This window comes from Micrasema longulum, unplaced genomic scaffold (genome assembly GCF_059751315.1).
Source record: "Micrasema longulum isolate JH-2025_06_02 unplaced genomic scaffold, ASM5975131v1 h1tg001185l, whole genome shotgun sequence".
Taxonomy (NCBI): Eukaryota; Metazoa; Arthropoda; class Insecta; order Trichoptera; family Brachycentridae; genus Micrasema; species Micrasema longulum.
In genome coordinates this window covers 125,149-146,440 of record NW_028278372.1, presented here as the reverse complement: position 1 = coordinate 146,440, position 21,292 = coordinate 125,149, and the positions used below count along the sequence as shown (strand labels likewise).

The 21,292-nt window shown below is 31.2% G+C and overlaps 1 protein-coding gene across 1 annotated transcript in view; it reads left to right on the top strand.

The window, feature by feature from the left end:
* The window catches only part of LOC148276599 (uncharacterized), a 128,847-nt gene that overhangs the window by 43,601 nt on the left and 63,954 nt on the right, over positions 1-21,292 (top strand). The window contains exon 2 of the mRNA XM_088234046.1: positions 2,267-2,385. Within this exon, the coding sequence (XP_088090172.1) occupies positions 2,267-2,385 (119 nt within the window). The remainder of the gene's footprint in view (positions 1-2,266; positions 2,386-21,292) is intronic.

Sequence of the window (21,292 nt, the reverse complement as noted above, 5' to 3'; positions counted from 1 at the left end):
CCCGCGACTCAGCGAACATTCAGCATTTAGCACAAATAAGAGGATATTTAATATTATGTCCTTTTGGCAGATCCTCCTACATATTTAACGCCATCATTGTTTCCAAAGCACCTTATTATTTTTTTGTGTCTTTATAAAGCGTTCCTAGGGGTAGTTAAAATTGTGATGGACATTTAGCTCCCGTATCAGGAATTCCGAATAACTCAAACAGCATGATCGTAAATGAAAAGTTATGTTTTTTTTTACCGAATGGTAATTCATGGTTAAGTAAATTGATGTGATTTTATTAACATATGTTAAATGTAAAAAGACATTTTTTTATCATAATTATCGTGTCCTTATCACACTTTATAGTGAAAAGGGCACTAAATTTGTACACCAACTGCAGTCTATCTTGGCCATTTTACAACGTGAAGACAAAATGATTAGTCTCACGCTTTAAGTGCCAGTTCAAAGACTAACGTATTCCAGTGAAAAAACAACCTTTTAAATGAATATTTAATGTCAACCGGGTCGGAAATAAAACCTGAGACCCCTTGCATTACATCATTGTAATTACACAAAGACTTTAAATGTATTTTATTTTATCATCATAATTCCCTTTTCGCACTCAATGGTACATAGAACAGTGTATTGGTACACCAATCGCAGTATATCTTAATCATTTTTTTTACATAAAGGTAAGATGATCAGTCTTATGGTTCAGGTGCCAGTCTAGGGACTATGGAATATTTTAATTGTAAAAACACCCTTTTAAATAAATATTTAATGTCAATTATGTTGGGAATCGAGCCCGAGACCTTTTGCATGGTAGGCAAACGCGCTGATCATTACACCACAAGGCCAACACGTATTTATTTTACGAAACATTATTATTTGTATACTTTTTCATAAATGTTGGGGTATATTTTTGTCATAATATGTATTTAAATATTTTTATTACTCAGTTTTAAAAATTCATTTTTTCTGATGTTGACATTGAATTACGAGTACTAATTTTTTATTGGTATATTTTTTATGCGCTTGAAATTTTTGCTTTTTGTTTCATCATTAATTTTTTTATTCTGAAATCTATAATTCTTAAGTTATTATAGGGACTAATTTGTGCATTCTATTAATTTTTGGTTTGTCAATGTTCCGTATCAGCAATGAGCAAAGGTCCCATGTTTAGTAGACCTTCAACATAGTTGATGTAGTAATTATTTTTTCCTTCATATTGTCAATTATTAAAATTAAAAATATGGTGAATGTTTAGCATAAGTAGGTGACTTAAATTATTGACATTAGACAAAGTTCTCATAAATAAATCGAAGGCGTAAACAAATTTCACACGCAATGCATGGCCGGCCACCAGAGGGCGCTGTCAAACATTATAAAATGAAGAACAAAAGATCGTTTTCTTTTCCACACCGACAGCTTCCAGCAAACACATTCCGTCTTATCTCTAAAACTCTTCATTAAAAATTACTTAAACCTTATAAACTCAGTAAAAAGTAAATATTATATAAGTTATAATTCAAAAATCATGATCTACATAATTTTAAATAACCAACTCGTAAAAGCGAGCATTTTGGTTTTTGTAAAACAATAAAAGATTATTATTGGGATAATAAAAACGGACACAACCTATGTTTACAACTAATATTTCTATAATTTTGTTATCGAAATTATAACAGAACTTTAAATTAACTTAAGATTAAATTAATCCAAATGTATCTTTTTTTAGCAAACTGAAGTTCAAATTCTAGTTTTGTTATTTTCATTGCTAACGAACAAGTGATTCTTGTGTATCTCATCATCATCATCATTCTCTTTACGCACCTAATGGAGCATAGAACACTGGATTAGTACACCAATCACAGTCTCGATCAATTTTGTTACATTAAGGTAAGGTGATCAGTCTTGCGCTTCAGGTTACAGTCCAGAAACTATGAAATATTCTAATGTGAAAACACCTTTTTATAAAATAAATATTTCACATCAACTATGTCGGGAATCAAACCCGAGACCTCTCTCGCATGGTAGACAAACGCGCTGACCATTACACCACGAGGCTGACATAAATACTTGTGTATCTAATTGATAAAAAAAAAACATTTTTCCTCAGAAACTTATCTGGACCAAAACGAACTATAAATAAGTTACATGAAAATAACATGCTGCTCACATACTGAATACATTTTTAAATATACGCGATAGTGTATTTCTGTGGTCATGTCTCTAGGGTAGTTTACTAGGGTTGGCACTTACTTTTCTTCGCTTCCAGGTGCTCCTGTTCCCTGAGGAAGGTTGGGCCAGAAGTGCCTCCTCATCCTACTGGACCCTTCAACCCTCTTGGTGGAGCAGAACCAGGTGTAAAGTGGTGGAGATTGCGGGAACCAGAAGGTAAATATTGCGCATTAGATATTTATGCAGGTTTTTCCGAGAGGTACTTTGATGTCTTCAACACGAGTTAAAATATAAATTTATATTTCCCTCAAAATACCTTTATTTATAGGCAAAGAATGAGGGTTAGGTTAAGCATACTGTTAAATGACGCAAAAAAGTTCATGTATCTGGGAAAAATGATTAAACGGGTTTAAAGTTAAGCAGAATTGAAATATTTATAAAAAGCTCTGATTAGTCGATTATCATATAGAGTCGATGACGGCTAAACTTAAACTGTAACCTTTTGACTAACAACTTCACTTGAGAAATTCTGAATCAAGTTAATTTAGAAGTTAAGAATTAAAATTTTAATTATTAATTAAAAATATTCATACGATGTTTTTTTTTTTATTCATGCGTTTTTTTTATTGGAGCTGAAATCATTACCATTTAAAAACGCCTGAAAATATTGTTAAATATTTTTGTATTTTTATTAAAAGGTGTTTTTTTAAATAACATTTTAATTGGCTACGTTTTGTAGATAAACACTGGATCACAATTTTTAAAGATGTCGTCGAGGGGATTATAAAGATTAACATGTTTATTACAACAGAGATAAGGAAATATTGCTCTACATCCCTGTTGTAACATATTATTGTAATAGTATCTGTCTACAAACATTTTGACGAACTCAAAATATTATTGACTTAATAATATAAATGATTTTATTTACAACAATAATAGATTTTTGAGTGTGTTCTGTTGTTTTTGTTAAATAAGAACGTTGAAATATATTGCTAAAGAATCGGGTAGTTTTACAATTGTTTGTATGAATTTAATTTCAAAACTGATTTCCTTCAATGTCGAAATCCGCAAACTTATTGAGTGTTATAAGCTTAGAAGTACATAGTAAAATCCTTTCAAAACTGTAATTTAAGTTTATACGCGTCACGTTAAACTACTATAAAACAAAGGAAACCAATTTATATAAGAACCATAAAATGCAAACGAAAGCTTTGTATTAAATAAACATAAAATTTATAAACGGTTTGTATAAATTGTACTCTAATCAGTAACGTATAATTAAATAGACCCCTTACTTGAGTGAAAAAAGGGCATTTCAATTGTGGACAATGAATCGGGGTGTGGTCCCGTGGTTAGAATCAAGGGCTCGTGGATCAGAGGTTCAAGGTTCAAACCTCCCTCAAACATAACATAATTCTCAATTCATACAGTGATTTATTATATAAATAAAAAAACGAGTGATACTTTAATAAATAACAATGAACTTCCATCAAGAATTTTAACTTACAAACTTAAATGTTTCATATAGTAAGTTATCTAACTCGTTGAAAATGGCCCTCAAAATAAAAATATTTGAGTAAATTTTAATGAATGTCTACAATAATTTATTTTTTTCAAATAAATAAATATTTTCATGGGTAGTTTTTTCCGTGCCTTAGGTCATTACGTACTCGAAAGGGATTTCATTATTATCAGACGTGATGGTACGCATAAATATACCATCGTAGGTAATAGAAAATTGCTTTAATTTCACAACAACTGTAAAAAATAGAAACAAAACATGTTTTTAATGTTTTTTATAACATATACGGCTTAAACTAATAACAACAGTTTTATGTAGAAACATATGAACAAGAAACTGAACAAAAATAACAAATACAAAAAAGTATGTGGCAAAAACAAACACGGCAAAGAGTAAACAATGTATTCATAAACACGATCAACATATAAGATTTTTAGCTAGCCCATGCCAATCCATATTCATTCCAAATTGTTAATGCCGAAGAGATCTATGAAACACCGAAAGTTCTATTCTAAAGAATTCCAAATTTTGTGACTAATCTATACATTCTGGTCATTGGGGTATAAGAACCAAAGTTGCTCTTAGAATATTCTTAGAAGAAAAGAAATTGATCGGAACAGAGATGAGACATCATTGTATAGCATTACGTATTTTGAAAATGCGTATAAGGTCCATCTTCGTTCATTTAACGTTTCAAATACAACCCACAAAAAGTGATACGCAGAAATATGGACAAAGAAAAATTTGTACATCTCTTTCTCACACGATTGTTGACATATGTGTGATTTGTTATTTCTTCATTTTGAATTGTTAAGGGAAATGCAATATTTGCAAAACAAAAGATTCAGTTACTATGGGAACAACGGGTATATTGTACGTCAGTGACTAAAAGGTTTTATTCAATTCAATAAAAGCATGGGCACCACGTTTAAAGATCGATGACGCATTCAAACTAAATGATTTTACCAGAAATCTAGAGCGTCGACCGTAGAAGATACTTACCATTTTCATAGGACACAGGACGTTAATGCAATAACAAAATCGAATGCTATATCCTGTGCAAGGTTTTGGAGTCTATTAACTTCATCCCCGCCTCACTGACATCAAGAACAAAAAGTTACGACTTATAAAAGGACCATAGAGCGTGGTAAAATCAGTCAGTCAAGTACAGTCAGCCAAGTTTAGTCAGCCAAGTTCAGTCATCCCAGTTTATTCATCATCGCCGTTACTTATGCTTCATAAATTCTGTATTTTATTGAATACGAGGTGAACCCCGCAATTCTTTGCTTTTGCTAGATTTGAGTACATAATCGTTTATATGTATATTAAATGAACACAATCGAATGTTTGGTATCAATTATTGTATTGAGTTTTAATTAGTTATTGTCATACTCATTTTTAATATTAAATCTTACCTTGCGGCTAATAGTCTCAGGTAGAACTTGTTCTTTTTGATCTCAAGGTTCCTTGAAGGATAACATGGGTCCTTAGTTACTTTCCATTAGGTATTATTGCAAAATTCTAATAAAATACTGAATTTCTTGCTTGGTTGTGAACAACGGTGGGAAAAGACAGAATAAAGTGGTTCATTTCAAGTTTATTTATTACAAATCAGTAAAATATAGTTTTACAGACAACGGACATATATGTTTCTCAAGATGTTCAACAATTATTTATGAGGAACTTAATTATAGTAACCAGGATTAATAATAATTGGAGCAGAGATCTCTCCTAGTAAGAATTAAAATTGAAAATAGCCCATTATTAAAAGGATTCGAAATTAACCTACAATGTGATTACTTCTAAGTGTCCTAGAACCGAAAATAATTTGGGCAGCGGTTCCCCGTAATGAGGATAAAGATTTGAATAATCCTGCGTGTCCATTAGTTCACTGTAGTATTACATTAGGAGTCACTAATTTTCGAAGTATATTTCCACCAACCTTTATGAAGAGATGCACGCGAGGTACTCACATAATCCTCTGAGAGATTCGAACCATTCTATATTATTTTACTTGAGAAGGAAGTACTAGGAACACCAGCGATTACGAAGGATCCTAGAAATGGCGTCCTGTGTCGATTTGCCATTGAGGAGAAAAACTGCTGAGTCACGCCTCTGCAGGATGAATCAAAGAAAATGTCGACAACTCAGGTTCAAGGGCGAGATTCCGGGGTAACCTGACTCTCCATACTACAAAAAAATGTATTTCTTTACAAACGGCTCGAGAAAGTAAGTTAAAGCAAAACAACAGTTCCGTACTGTATACTGTACTTACTAAATGGAGATTTGTTAGTTGTTACGTGGTGTATAAGGCTAAACAGCCGTCATAATGGATTCTAGCTTAAAATGATCATACGTATCCGATCTGTGGACAATAATGAAAAATTACAAATTTGTATAAGCGAAACAAGTTGATTTATATATTCGAAAGTTGTTGAAGACTTACCGGAAGCTGGTTTAATTAGAATACAAGTTTTTTTTGGGCACAGCTCAACATGGTGCATAGGGAATTATACCAAAACTCCCATAGTTATTTGCGAGGGAAAACTGGCCTAGCGCGGCGTGGACACTGCTCGCGAACCAGATTGCAACTGGCTGGCTCGCCAGCGGCGAGTCCTACGGCCCTGTATTCAAAAAAACTAGTGTGGTGGGAGGTATCACGTGACCGCCGCAGAATGACCGCTGTCGGGTAAAGTGTTTATTTACGCGACTGATTTGTTTTCTATATTCAATTTTACTTTTAAACTATAACGGTTCTGATTATCTTATAGGTATAATTATTTTTGTCGCGGGACGCGACATTATGTACATTTAAATTTTTTTTTTTGTGTTTCGGATTACATAAATTATGAGGATATGCGATGATAGTAAATTGTCATAAATAAGTATCTGAACATTGTTTTTCTGTAATTATCTTTCAAATGCCTCCCAGATACTGCACGGAAAAGACAACTGCATGTCGTTACTTAAAAGGTGCTAAACTAAAATAGACAAAATTCGTTGTCTCATTTTCCGCACTTCAAAACTGAACCAATTTTGTTATTTTTTATCATATTTGCGTGCCTTGCGCCCGAAGACAACAGATAAAACTAATCGCTTATGTCGGTTTTTGGATGGTTCTAGTTACCATAATAAACAATGTAAAAATAAACAAAACAATAGGGGCACGTCAATGGTAAATATCTAAAGTGTTAAAAAAATCGACACCCTAGTGCCATAATCCAGAGAAAATACAAGAATACGTTTTATGAAGAAAAGCCGGACCGCGTTTCCTCTTAAGATTAAATATTTACTCACAAAACTTTACTAAAAAATCTTCGTTCTCTGTTCGGATAAATGTAATAAATATGTTGTAACTTTTCATCGATAAGTAGATACCTAGGTTCTTGTTTATGATTGAATTTCAAAACACAAAATAATTCATTTTTAAATATTGAAATAAGGAAGGTACCTCGGTACTTGCTTCATAAATACATAATTCTTTTTGAGAATGTCAAACTTCGCTCTTCTCACCAACAGAGGTGCACTGTGTATAGGAATGCGATTTTCAAAAATGTATCGAACGTCAGTTGAAATTATTTCAATATTACCAAAAATCTAGTAAAAAGAAATAATTGGGTAGAAATTATAAGCAAGTTAAGGAAATAATCTGATTGGGATTTATAAAAAAACTCATTTTGTTTTGTAAACATTCAAAACCAAACTTTTTTTAAACATTAAAAAAAAAGCATCTCCCCATTTCGTTATTTATTGATTTATTATTATAACTAATGACCGAAGCCAATTTGGACAACAGTAAACTTAAATACAAAATTATATGATGTAATAGAAAGAAAACATAGTTATTAAATTTTCGTACATAAGCACAAAATGCTAATGTACCAAAAATATTTAAGTGAAAACTGATTTGGACCGTTTTTTTATTTATCGCTTCTCTTGATGAAATAATAGTAAACGTATGCATTTTTATATATATTTTTAAATGTTTTTTATTTGAAATTAAAAAAAAAACGATAATGTTTTTTGGAGTTTCGTCGTATACTGTTTGTTATTTTGTTTAAAGAAAGATAAACAACACACCACACAATAACCTTAATTGTCATAATTTTTATTGATTGTTAACTATCAAGTGTTTTTATCAACCACAACTTATTGTAAAATGAAAATAAGACACATTTTAAGACCATGAAATTCGAAACACCTATGTAAAATGATTTATAGGGATAAAAAACATATATCTTCAATTATGAATAAGTTGAGGTTTTGATACCTAAAAAACACTATTAATAAAAACTGTGTTTTCAAGTGAAATATTGAATATTTAAAATATTCACCATTTTCCTTTAGGCGGTACATTAATAGCACAACCAGACCTAATACGGGAGATTTTCGGTTTTCATTTGTACTTCACAGGGTACACAATACTCGTTCTAAAGCATATCTTAGGAATTCCAAGGGTTCTTAAAAACGTGCTTTGAAATAAATCATAGGGCTTTCTATCAAAAAATTCTCAAAAAAATTCAATAATTCATGAAATTATCAACTATGTAATTAATTGAATATGACAATGTTTGAGTTGTTGAGTCTCAAACATTGTTGAATTAACTACCTGGTAAAATAAGAAGTATAAAAATTGGAAAATTATTTTCAGGCGATGCCTAGTAGGTGATTTGGTTCAGCCGGATGAATCTCACCCGCGTGATAAATGTTTCAACTCTTTAACTTTACAAAAGTCAACAGATGGAAGAGTTAAGGAAATGTGGATGTTCAAAAATAGGCAGAGTGCTGAATGATACACAGTGTGTAAAGTGGCCACTTAAACCAGCCAATGTCAGGTCATAAGCCACGTAAATGCCTAGACTTTCATATTCTCTTCTCAAAAATGTTTTCCCTCTCTGTTGAAATAAATTTAAATATTGAAAATGATTTCAAAAATAATCATGTAATCGATCAAATGCCTGATTTTAATTCGAGAGCTATGAACCATTTAATGTTAACGTTTTATACAAACACGTATAAATTAACTTACTTCTGTACTTGACATAGGTATATCCTATAAAACAAAATATTTTATGTTACATTTCTAAGAAATTTTTGTCCATAAAACTCATTTGTGAAAATATAAAAATATAATGTTAATATATTCGTTAGAATAGAGATGGTAAATAATTCCTTTTTAGAAATGCGTGGCCTACTTAGAAACAGAGACTTTAATCTCAACCTTGGAATGCGATGTATATCTTTTCAGTACTTGCTCGGCGCCAGCGTCGAAAGCTGGACACTCAGCCAAGCTACTAAAAAGAAGATTAAAAGCATTCGAAATGTTGTGCTAAAAATATCATGAATGATCGCAATAAAAGAAGTATTAAGAGGCATGAAAAAAAGAGAAATAATACATTAAAAAATAGACAGTAAAATTATAGTTAGATTAGACAGCACCTCTCTTTGAAAAAAAATCAAATTGACATATAATATCGACGCTAGTAAAAAAAATCTCATACATAAGTATTATTTTGATTAACGAGAATCTTTATTAATTAAAAAACAAAGTTATTTTTATTTTGCTCTTCTGTAAAGTTGATACATATCACTTGGTTACTTTTTTTTTATTCCAGTGTTGATATAAACTCGTATGTACATTTGTAAGTCCTTTTTTGTCGTTTATAACTAGACTATTAAAATATAAAATAAATTAAATTCATTACTAATATTTAAAGCATAAACTTTGTGGTCAAACATTTTACAAAATGTTATTAAATATTTGTATATTACCACTTACCGAATTTTCTACGTCCCTCCATCCCCTCTACTTTTTTCATTAATTCTCAAACAAGATAATATTTTCATAATTTAATCAGTGCATGTTTGTCCTAATTAGTTCATGTGCTTATTAAAATACATGTCGTTTAAGTTTTATATTTTTGTGCAACAACTGTAGTGAAGAAGTTTTGTGGATTTTGCATGTTGGTTTGCATGTTGGTTTAATTGGTGTCCGTACAAAGAGACGGGTGCGTCTCGAAACCGATATACATAGAAAAGTCGGTAAGTGGTTATTTACAAATATTTAGTAAATTAAATTTGTTGAAAAAAACTGTTTTTCAACCAACAGTGTTCATGAAATACGACATTCTGTTTTTTAAAAATTACTGATGACCTTAGATTATAGACTATATATATTTATTTTAATACAAAACAAGGAATATTGGAATAAAAAATACCTGCATATGTTATAGAATTTATATTCGACCCTAGAATAGTTCTGGTTATGCAAAGCGCCTGGTTGGCGCCTCTACCGAGGGATGGCATTCTGATGGAGCACTTATTTATGATGCTAAGCGACTACATCTGAAGCCATTTCCATATCCGTCTCAACCGCAGCAAGGGAACAAAATAATGGAATATGACTCGCAAATTTTGCAAGAAAAGATTAAGTAGAGTAATACAAAACGCTTTTCGTCTGAAGATTTGATTCTTACATGATTAAGATTCCGACTAAATATTTTAGTTACTAGAATATTCATGATTTGCCCATAAAAATTATAATTGCTTGGCATATCTACTAGTTTTATTAAAAAAGAAAATCGTTAAAGTAGTTCGTTTACAAATTAAAAAAAAAAAAATTAGCCAACAAAAAACTATTTTTTCAGAAATAAAATATGTGATTCTGATAGTATTTTTCCTTTTGACTTTATATTTGGTATCAAGTTTTCCCATTACATAAGTTTTCTAATATACATTTGTTTATAATTTCAAACATTTTAATACTTTCCCCATTCTTAACTGCACGATATTCGAATATTCCGACTTACCTAGAAACTGAGACGAACATTTCTGAATGCTTGCCAAGCTGCATTCTCCGGTGGATGCAATAGTTTCTCAAATTTTTCATTGTATTTGCCGACGCCAAAATATTCCCTATTTTAATTTTTCATCACTAATTTTAGGAAACTTCTGTTTGAGGTACTCGAAACCTGGATTATTGTCCATGGACTTGACAAAATTCTGTGGGTGATGGAGAAATTCCGAATACATAAATGAAAACAGGATAAAAAAACTGCGTTAAGTGCATGTAGTGGTACTCGTGAGACAAAAATCATGTTCACTAGTCTTAGTATATATTTTATTCAGCATGGGAATGATATTTCTTTATTCTAGAGGATGTTTTTTGTTACATAAAATGTATCATATCCTACCTGTATAATGTTTAATCGACAACAATCGAATAAGGTATTAAATAGGTTAACCATACAATTGAGAACAAGAATATAATCACGTACAGTTAGGTAAGACATAATTTTTTTTAACATTATACATAAGTTTAGTATTTTGTTATTTTCAGTTTGAGTGCTGCAGAACAGCGTTTATTTTATATTTTTTAAATACACATTAAAATTTGTTACCCACTCAGTCTAAAGAGAATTTTTTTTCCATTATTTTATTTTTATAGTACATATTTATTTATAACCATTTCACAAGTATTTAGAAGATATTTCAGACACTATAAACTATATTCAGAAGATATTTCTTCAGATCTATATTTTTCAATTGAAGATCTTTCATGTTAATGATGGTTTGTGAGAGATCATTGAATAACCTTGGAATAACGCAATTTAACGTTCGTTCTCCAAAGTGACTTGTAATTCGAAGAACCATCATGGAACTTTTAGTTTTTTATCTAGTTTTGTGAGTGTGGAAAAGTCTTTTTTTTTAAAAGTGATCTACAATGAATACTGAATTTAAAATATTCACCTTCGCCCATACGTTTTGCTTAACAAATAATGCTATTTGGTACAATTCCTTTTAACAGTTTCACTTGAATATTATGAATTTTACCCAGATGTGACTGGAATCCTCTCAAAAAAAGAAACAAGCTCTTTTCTCCAAAATATATGTATATACGGAGTGATATTTAGGTTAGTGATTGGTCTTTTAGATGCAAGTCCAAATAATCAAGAAAATATTGCAATAAAACAATAACTCTATTAAATCATATTTACATTGTCAAAAATGGAACCAGGTACTTAAAGCATGCAAGTAAACTTACCACTATGCCATGGATAAAATTTCATTTTTACAAATATATAAATATTTTTCTAGTTTCATAAGAGGTTTTTCTGGTAAGTGTTTCCTTATTCAAAATAGTATTTGAAATTTTCCAATACAGTTAATTATAGACATCTGCACAATGGGGTATTTTCACAAAACTGCCAATAATTTTGAAAATGTATAATATATACATACAAAACGGCTTGCAGTTAGCGCCATGTCATTTTATGAAACACGTTATAACCACTGAGTCTGTTTCTAATACACATTGCGTACAAGTATAATGCGGTAACATAAGACGTGTCATTTGTCTCTTTGGGCGTAAAACATCTTGTTTTCAGGTTGCTCAAAATATTCGTATATTAAACTACTGAAGAGAATTTATCCGACTTTTCGTGGAAAAAAACGTAATTCGTTATTTTAAAAAAAACCGTTTCAAGACATAATTATATTGTATTTTAATTTAAATTTTCACTGGCATTAAGAAAATCATTCAAAATTAAAAACACGATTTTGAATTTCACGAACAGTCAGAATTATGTATATCAGAAGAAAAATATAAACTTCTGCGGTTGAAACTTTTGCATCAAATGGAAATAAAAAATAATTCAAGGAGAGTTAGTGTGTCCATACTCTATTAAGTAAAGAAAACACGTAAGATATGTAGTAGTTTATTTGGAAACTTCACTCTATCCAATATGTATTCATGAAATAAATACACGATAAAAATTGCAACATATTTCATACTTAACATAACAAATGTAATGGGGTTAAAATGTTAAATCGGTGTTTGAATATTGCGAAGTAATCGTTTGAAAGCCTTCAATAAAAATCTTCAAACGATATTGCCGTTTATTGAATACACAAAACCTGATTTAACATTGCATTATGGTAAAATTTTTAGAAGCAGACATTCTAAAAATTGAAAACGGTCTGTGTTTTATGCTACTGTTTTTACTTATTTGCTTAAATGTATTTAAAGAAGTGCAGAAGTTTGTTTGGTTTATTTTTTATTATGACAACAAACTAAAAAAAAAACTATTCGACAATTATTGTCTCAAAGTATTTTATTTTTATTTTTATGTCTCCCGCTCTATTGAGAATTCTCGCTTGTTTTGTATGATCAGTATGATTTTTTATTTTTTCTTGTAACTAAGCGGGAACCTCTTCAATTTTAGCGGAAATTATAAGCACAGTTTGCGAAAAAATCATTTATTTATCATATATAATAGTTAAAGGAGTACCTCCCCAACAACATTGGTTTCTGAAAGACTAATCATCCATGTATAACTAGATGATGTTTTAAGACTATGTGTTGCATTGTATGGAAAAACTCAGGCAAGTTAATGTGGTCCACACAGATTTAGAAAAAGCTTTCAAACAAGTAGACCACATAATCCTTATGGGAAAAAAATGAGCTTGGGTGTAAGAAACGATATTTGCCATATCATTATAACATCCTATCATCTCTACTTTTACATAATATCACGAATACACTCACCCTCACAACCAATTTCTTAAACATATTTACACACACAAAGAAACCAATTTATGTACATTCATTTCATGTATTCTTTGGATATCTGTCATTGGTTTTGCTACCAGTACACATCGTTTATAATATTTTTTTGACCTGTATTACTGATATTAATGATGTTTCTCATAAACAAAATCTGTTTATAATAATTATTTGGAAATAAAATTAATTAAAAAATTGATCTTGTTATTTTGCGCTTTATTATTATTTATGTTTTACCATAGTTATTTGTCTAACATCTATGTTTTTTAAATTTTGTTTTTGGTTCTTATTTAAGTTATGAAATTTTTATACTCCGTATCAAAATGTAAAAATTGGACTGCGTCCGGTGAATTGTAAATAAATAAATGTTCCAGCAGAATTTGATTGAAAGACTCCGGAAGTGTTTTCCAAGGCATCGCTTCATGGGATATAAAGCTAAGCTCAAAGCTCCTATTGACGGAAACTGTTTCAAATTGCAATCACATCTATAACGATGAAAGCATAAATTACTAAATCCATGATCGCTGAAACGGGGCTACATATCAATCGCAATAAACAAAAATTTGAATTCGGAACGTCAATAGCATCCCTCGGCGTTAAAGGGAACAATAAATATTGGAGCTTTCATGCTCTTTGGCTCTTCCGGTTAGTAAAAACATGGCGTATTCTCGTATCCGGTTTGAAAGCCGAGGCTTAAATTTGAAGAAAAAATAAGGAAAAAGTAGGCACGGTAGGATCTAATACGGTGATGCGCATAACCGGTTAAGTAAAGTAAGCAAATATTAGGAACCAGTTATAGTATTTACCTGGTTGTTAACTTATAATAGAAAAAATAGTTGCAATAAATGCCAAAACATTCAATAATCTTTTTTTATTCATGATTGAGCATGCTTTTTATGATGTACTATTTTTCCGGTATTAAACTTTAGGATGATAGGTTGAGATAGTTTCAGGATTTTTGTATATCTTTTGAGGTTTCTAATTAGTTTTTAAGAAATTTCCAGCCTATTTTTTAAGAATCTGATTTTTTCTATTATTTTATCACCATCTTCCGCACCACACAGGAAACATTTTAACAAACATTCTTAATTATAGTAAGTACATAAATGTAAGCGAAGAATTGGGTCTTGGTCCCGTAGCTAGGTGTTGCGGACGCACGGATCAGACGTCCGAGGTTCAAACCCCACTCTACCCCAAGTTGATTTCCATTTTCTAACAGTGGTTATTTACAATTCGTTAAAAAAACTAAAAGAAAATTTTATTTAAAATGACATATAATCGTTACCGTTTTGTTTTATTTTTGGTGCTTATTTTTAAATTTAAAAAAGATGGTTAAAACTTATGTTAATACTTGTACTTAAGATAAAAGATTTATAATAAAACTTTCATAGTGGTTTTAGAAGAAGGCGTCCTTATTTGATACTAACCCCGATAATTCTTCTTCGTTAGTTTACAATAACAAAAATCTTCCCTTTCGTCTAATTGACATTCAATTTTGAAGGCTTGTAATAAAAAAAAAAAACAAATGTAACGTAAAAAAAACCAATGTACTATAAAGCAGAAATTTAATACTAATGAAGTTCAACCGTTACCATTTTGTTTTACTTTTGTCGTTGATTTTTAAATTTGAAAAAAGACGGACACAATTTGTGTCAACACCCAAAACAATGCCCTTTTCAAGCATTACAACAATAAGGAATTACATCATTATCAATCCTCTTTCTATATTGAGCACTGTATAGGGCTCTACTTTGGCTCTATATATTTTTTGTAACATAAAAGGTATAGGTGATCATTCTTACACTTCTGGTCAGGAACAACGGAATTCGGCATCTTCATACTAAATATTTTACATCCGGTTTACTAGAAATCAAACACGCGACCTCAAGCGTGGTCTAGAATAATTCGCCAACTACTGCACAACGAGACGGACTTATCTTTACTCTATTTATTTTTTAATAATTTTTAGCTTAGAGAAGCCATTGAGTCAAAAAAACTCGTCCAGAATTCTGGTTCTATTTCACACACGAACTGTATTCTTTAACCGCCCGGACACCAAAATAAATTATTCATATTTCATTCACTCCCTTTTCACACCTAACGGTGCATCGATACACCAATCGCAGCGTATCTTGATCATTATTGTACCATAAAGGTAACATGATCAGTCTTACGCTTTAAGTGCCAGTCCAGGAACTATGAAATATTCTAGTGTAAAAACATTGTTTCGAATAAATATATATTTAAACAAAAATATATATATATTATTAATAAAACATATAGTACAAAAATAACATATTATACTCCCAGGAGTTATTAAAGAAACTCATTTGGGACCGTACATAAGAAAAAACATTTTTTTGACAATACATAGTATCATGCATATTAATACATCCGAAATAGAAAGAAAACATTTTTGTTTAAGAAACATAAAACACCATCTACATAAATTAAATTAATAATTATCACTATCAAAAAGATTTAAGAAATATTTTTTTATTGCGACACTTCTGGAATTTTCATTAAATTTTTCGTGTTTTAGCTCATCGGGCAGTTTATTATATTCGGAATGGCTAATATTTTCTAAAGACCTACTGTCAAACTTTGTTGAGCGAAACTTAGACACATGAAGATTCCCTGAGCAACGCGTATTGTAATAGTGAATACTCGTATCATGACCAAATGTGTATTTCTTGTAAACCATATCGGAAATTGAACCCGAGACCTCTTGCATGGTAAGCTAACGTGCTGAACACTACACCATGAGGCTGTCTGTATTACAAATATATAAGAATAAATAATATATGGATATTTTATTTATTATTAAAAAATAACCGATTATATTAGCGGTTACTAACAAAATCGAATAACTCACGCAATAATTATTTTAACCTCTTATTCACATCCCTAGTGAGAGCTGAAGCCTTTTTGAATTTCCTTTCCGAGCCGCGAATGTAAATCATATTTATATTATTTCCAAGGGGAAAATTCGAATGGGAAAATTGCCGCAACGAGCAACGACTTCAATGGCCGAGCAATAACTATGTTTAACGACATTATTTATACATTCCGCTGAATTTTTCTCCCGTTTCTTTAAGAAAATGTAAAAATGAATGAGACCTGGCAGATTTTTAATATGAGAGTAGGCCACTCAATAAATAATACAGTCAAGGTAGTAAAATACCGCATTTGGAAAAAAATATTTCGTGAATGAGTATGTTTTTTTTTACTTAATATTATTATTGTATCCATAGAATTAAGAATAGTCCAGAAGGAGCGTAGAATCATATTTGAATACATCGGACTGTGTCCAATAATTCCCTCACTCCGCCTTACTTTCACCGCGTGCATTCGTGAAGTCGCCGGGCAATGTTGCTTGATAGGAAAAAAATAAATTATAACACAAATGTAAGGTAAAAAAAGAGTAATCTGTTAATTTCACCAAAATTTTATTGAGCACGCGGAAATATTCATTGACACAACAGAGTAGATAAGCAAAGGGTCATTTAATAAGAGTAATTGAATTAATGAACTTTGAATTTAAAATATAAAACCAATTTTATTTGACATAAAACGGATATTTTTATATCATGTTAAATAACATAAGTTTTTTAAAGATAATGTTTTTCAAATGTCCCCCACGGTGTTGCTAAATCTGAGGTCTAATTTTCATTAATTCTTTCATTAGGTGAGCAAGGTAGGGTTAAAATGTTACTACCCTGGTAACACTAACGAAATTTCCATTTTTTTTCTTCGACAATCTGACAGATGGAAAAATAATTTAATTTTTAAGTAATGCATTTGTTATATACACATTTATTTGCAAATTACAGATGAAATGTGATTGCATCCTGTTTCTTTAAGATCCTAGCAGTATTTCTTAACTTTAAAAGAACACAGCACGGCATAGTTTAATTCAAATCAGGAGTTGCGTACTGAGCGACGCCGACGTCTACAAATAAACTTATGGGTCAAAACAATGGGGCGGCCTCCGTGGTGTAGTGGTCAAGACGCTCGACTCACAGACGGAAGGTCCCGGGTTCGATTCCCGGTGAGAACACAAAAATTAAATGTGATTTTTCTCAAGCCTTGGTGTTCTGTGATGTAATTCACCACTGTAATTGGGCCTCCTGGCCTGTTGTGGTGCAAAAATAAAATAAAATAAATAAAACGTAAACCTATTCATTTATGAGTAGTTAAGTCGCCTTCTGTTTGATGTGCGTATGCGGTTTCTGGACTATTCTTAATTCTATAATTGTATCCATAAATACTCGTTTTTTTACATAATCCCTTCACTGGACTCGACTTTTTCGATTTCTAAATTCATAAGTAGATTGCTATAGTTACAATTTACCTAAGTAGAAATGCGAATCATAAAATACTATTAAAAAAAAACTCTAATTGATTAGTAGAGATATGTTGTTTCCTCGTGGCTAGTGACACGGACTTTCGGATCAGAGGCCCGAGACTCGAACCCCACTCTAGCCCAACTCGATTCTTATTTTCAAATGGTCAGGTATTTACTGCATGTTGGTTTTTCTATTTAGTTTTTCCACTTGGTTTTTCGTATTTTTTATTTTCTCTCTATCTATCCTCGCCTCTGTTGTATACGCCATGATTTGGTCTGACACACGTTTTGTGTATCCGAATTATGTTTCCTATATAAATGTGTTCATTGTAATATACTACATTTCTTAGGCATCCAGATGTTTACTAACTGAGATGGATATGTTCTCATCATCACTATGGCAGCATCATCTGCATGGCATGTGATGTTAATGACCTTATCTCCCTTAGTGGATTCATGACTTTTTTATTCTTAAAAGCATTTTTTTATATATATTTATTCTACTTGTGTAAGAAAAGGTTTTAGGCGTATATGTTTTTGTTGTATATTTAGTTATAAAGGTGCTAAACTTGCTTTGTTTCTTTGTTGTTCTTAATATGTGTTATTTTCTAAATGATAATATTATTTATGTCCCGAATTGAGTTATTGCAACTCCTGGGAATGTAATTAAACGTATTTTACCTATAAAATACTTTAAATTATATGATTTATAAATAAAAAATATAAAAAAATGCACCACGCAATATAAGTTGTTAGGTACTTACACGAAAGGATACCAAATGGTTTTTTTAAATTTAAAAAAAATTGTTTAAATTATATTATTCATGCTTTATTAAACAGAATCAATATTTATTCATGTTTTTGTTTGTATTTGTTAATAGACTACTAAACTAAGCCATATTAAAAAAATAATTTTAAAAAATGTATTTTATTATCACCGACATGATTTTTTATAAGTTTTGCAATTTTGAAATTACTCCACCCATAACGACACAAGTTCTCGTCGTTTAGTTTTGCTGATCGGTGAGTATTAAGTCCACTCCTGTCTAGTTTAGGGCATATCCATCTCAAATTACGCCTCCCATCCTTAAAATACAAAGAGACTTAAATTACTAGTTCCATACAAAACACAAAAATGATAAAATAAAGTATAATTTGTTGGTTAAGTATATATTAATAAAGAAGCTTGTAAAGCTTTGAAACCGGTTGGTAGAAAAAAAAGTGGTTTTCCCAAAGTTATTTTATCTATTAAACTATAAATTCTACAATTTTTACCGCGTTTAAGAAAATATTTTTTGTATCCAATTTCCCGTAACACTTAACTTTCTTAGTAACAAATAATATTATTTCATTGCTTTATTAAAGCTTAAATATGAAAAAAGGAAAAGTCACTGGTAAATACATTTTAGGAAACGAAAAAAAAATTATTTGACATACTTAAATATAACGAACAAAATTCAAAAGGTTTAAAAAAGCATTTAGCACGTAAAAAAATCGTTTAAAAAGCTATTTTAATCGAAAAAGAGCTAACGAGCTTTGTATATTTTAATTGGCAGCAAGGAAATGCTTTGTTTTACCTTTTTTGCAGTAAAACCATTTTTAAACCTTTTACAACGTCATTTGAGTTTAAAAAAGAGTTTTGAAAGATTCCGTGTTCTATGACTGACTATAATGTAGTCAATATACCCAGACTGGAACGTGTAATCTTATTTTCATTTGATCGTCTCAGCAAATTACTTTACTCGCCTTTGGCTGTTCCCGAGCAAATTTCGGGACATAAAGCTATTAAGGAGAATAGCCAATTTTTTCCCTTTATTGCCATACAATATTTGATATTTATTTTCTGAACGAACCCATTGCGCAACGGACGATATTACTAATAATAAAGTATTTTTTTGATAGAATAAAAAAATGATCCTTTTAGTAAGTAATCAAAAATATATTCCGATTATAAAGAACTTCAAAATAGGAAACGATATTTTAGTAAATCTTTAAATTGATTTTTCCCTTTTAATCAAACAACAAAATAAGTGTTTGTTTTTTGAACTCTTGAATAGCTCAACATTTTTATCAAATCATTATTTTTAATGTATAAGGTTAACACAGTAGAAATATGGGATTTTCTGTTGAGTTTATTTAATTAAATAAGATTTTCATTTATCATTGTATTTGGTGATTGCAATATACTATAACGTTGAGAGGAAGGATTGAATGAAGACAATAATTCCTTTAAAAATTTGCATGTATAATATAATTTTAAAAAAACATACGAATTGAACACAAAAGTATTTAACCTACTTATTAGCTTTAAACTTAATATAACAACTTAAGAATTAACTTAAATTTACCCGGAGATGAAGACGTAGTGAATGACCCTTCGGGTTCTCGAGCAGCTAGGGCACCAGCGGAGAGTGGGTGTTGCACAATCTGGAGGCTGCTGAGATCCGGACGGAGATCTGGGGATGGATGGCTTCTCGAGGAAACGTGGCGTCTTCTGACTTGAGGGTTAGCACGGCGGGGGGTGCTAGGCTGCGAAGGTGACAGTGGTGAGGTCAACGCTGGTGGTAGGCGAGCGCTGCTGGCTTGATTGGCACGTCCTCTGACTTGAGGATGCTGAACTGCGTCGGTGGCAGTGTTGAGTCCTACGCTGCTGGTAGGCGGAAGCTCTTGGCTTAAGATTGGCACGTCCTCTGACTTGAGGGTGCTGAACTGCGTCGGCGGCAGTGTTGAGTCCTACGCGGCTGGTAGGCGAGATGACTTAGACGTGGCGGCGGACGGCCACGTATTTCGTCCTGGCAGACTGGCCAGGGAAGTCCGGAGACTGAGAGCAAGCCGAACGGCTGAGTGCCTGATGCCAAGTATTTACCCGTGGCGGGTTGCAAGGAATTTGCTTAAGCTTTCAAAATTTACCAGAACGCACGTGTATAATTCTTATCATTGTCGGTACCCTTAGTTTAACCCCAATTTTATTATTAATTATTTTTGCCAATGGTTTTATTGGTAAACACCGCTTTGGTGTTTTTCCATACATCAAGATTTTAATTTTTTAATTAAAAAAACACTTTCATAGGATTTTTTTAAAATATATGTGACGCGTTTCGTCTTATTAGGACATTATCAAACTCCAATAAGGAACTACAGTTTTTTTAATGTTTTTTTATTTGTTAAGAGACTATTACACTAAGCCAAAAAAATAATTTTTCTTTTTTAAATATCGTACCTATTATCAGAGCTATGATTTTTTAGAGTGTTGTATTTCTGAAATAACTCCACGTGGGAGACGTTAGAGGTTCTTCTCTTCAGTTTTTCCGATTGTTTCGTTTACAAAAAGCAAAAAGGATATTATTCCAAGCTCTCATATCATTGGTTGATTCATATGAACTAGTGACGTCGTTCAAAGTAGTGCGTTTTTATTTAAATATTTTTTATTATTTTCTCCGTATATTTTTAAGAAACTTTGCCATAAAATTTAATGCTCTAATTTTAAGACAAAAAAAACATGTTTTTGTATCCGATTTCCCGTAAGGCTGAAGTTCCACATTGGTGTTTGATAGTGTCCTAATAAGACGAAACGCGTCACTTATATATAAAAAAAAGAATTTCACACAATAAAAGTGTTTTATTTTGGATGCCTTACTAAATTTTAATATGGAATCCTACCAATTACCTACATACTCGAACACAA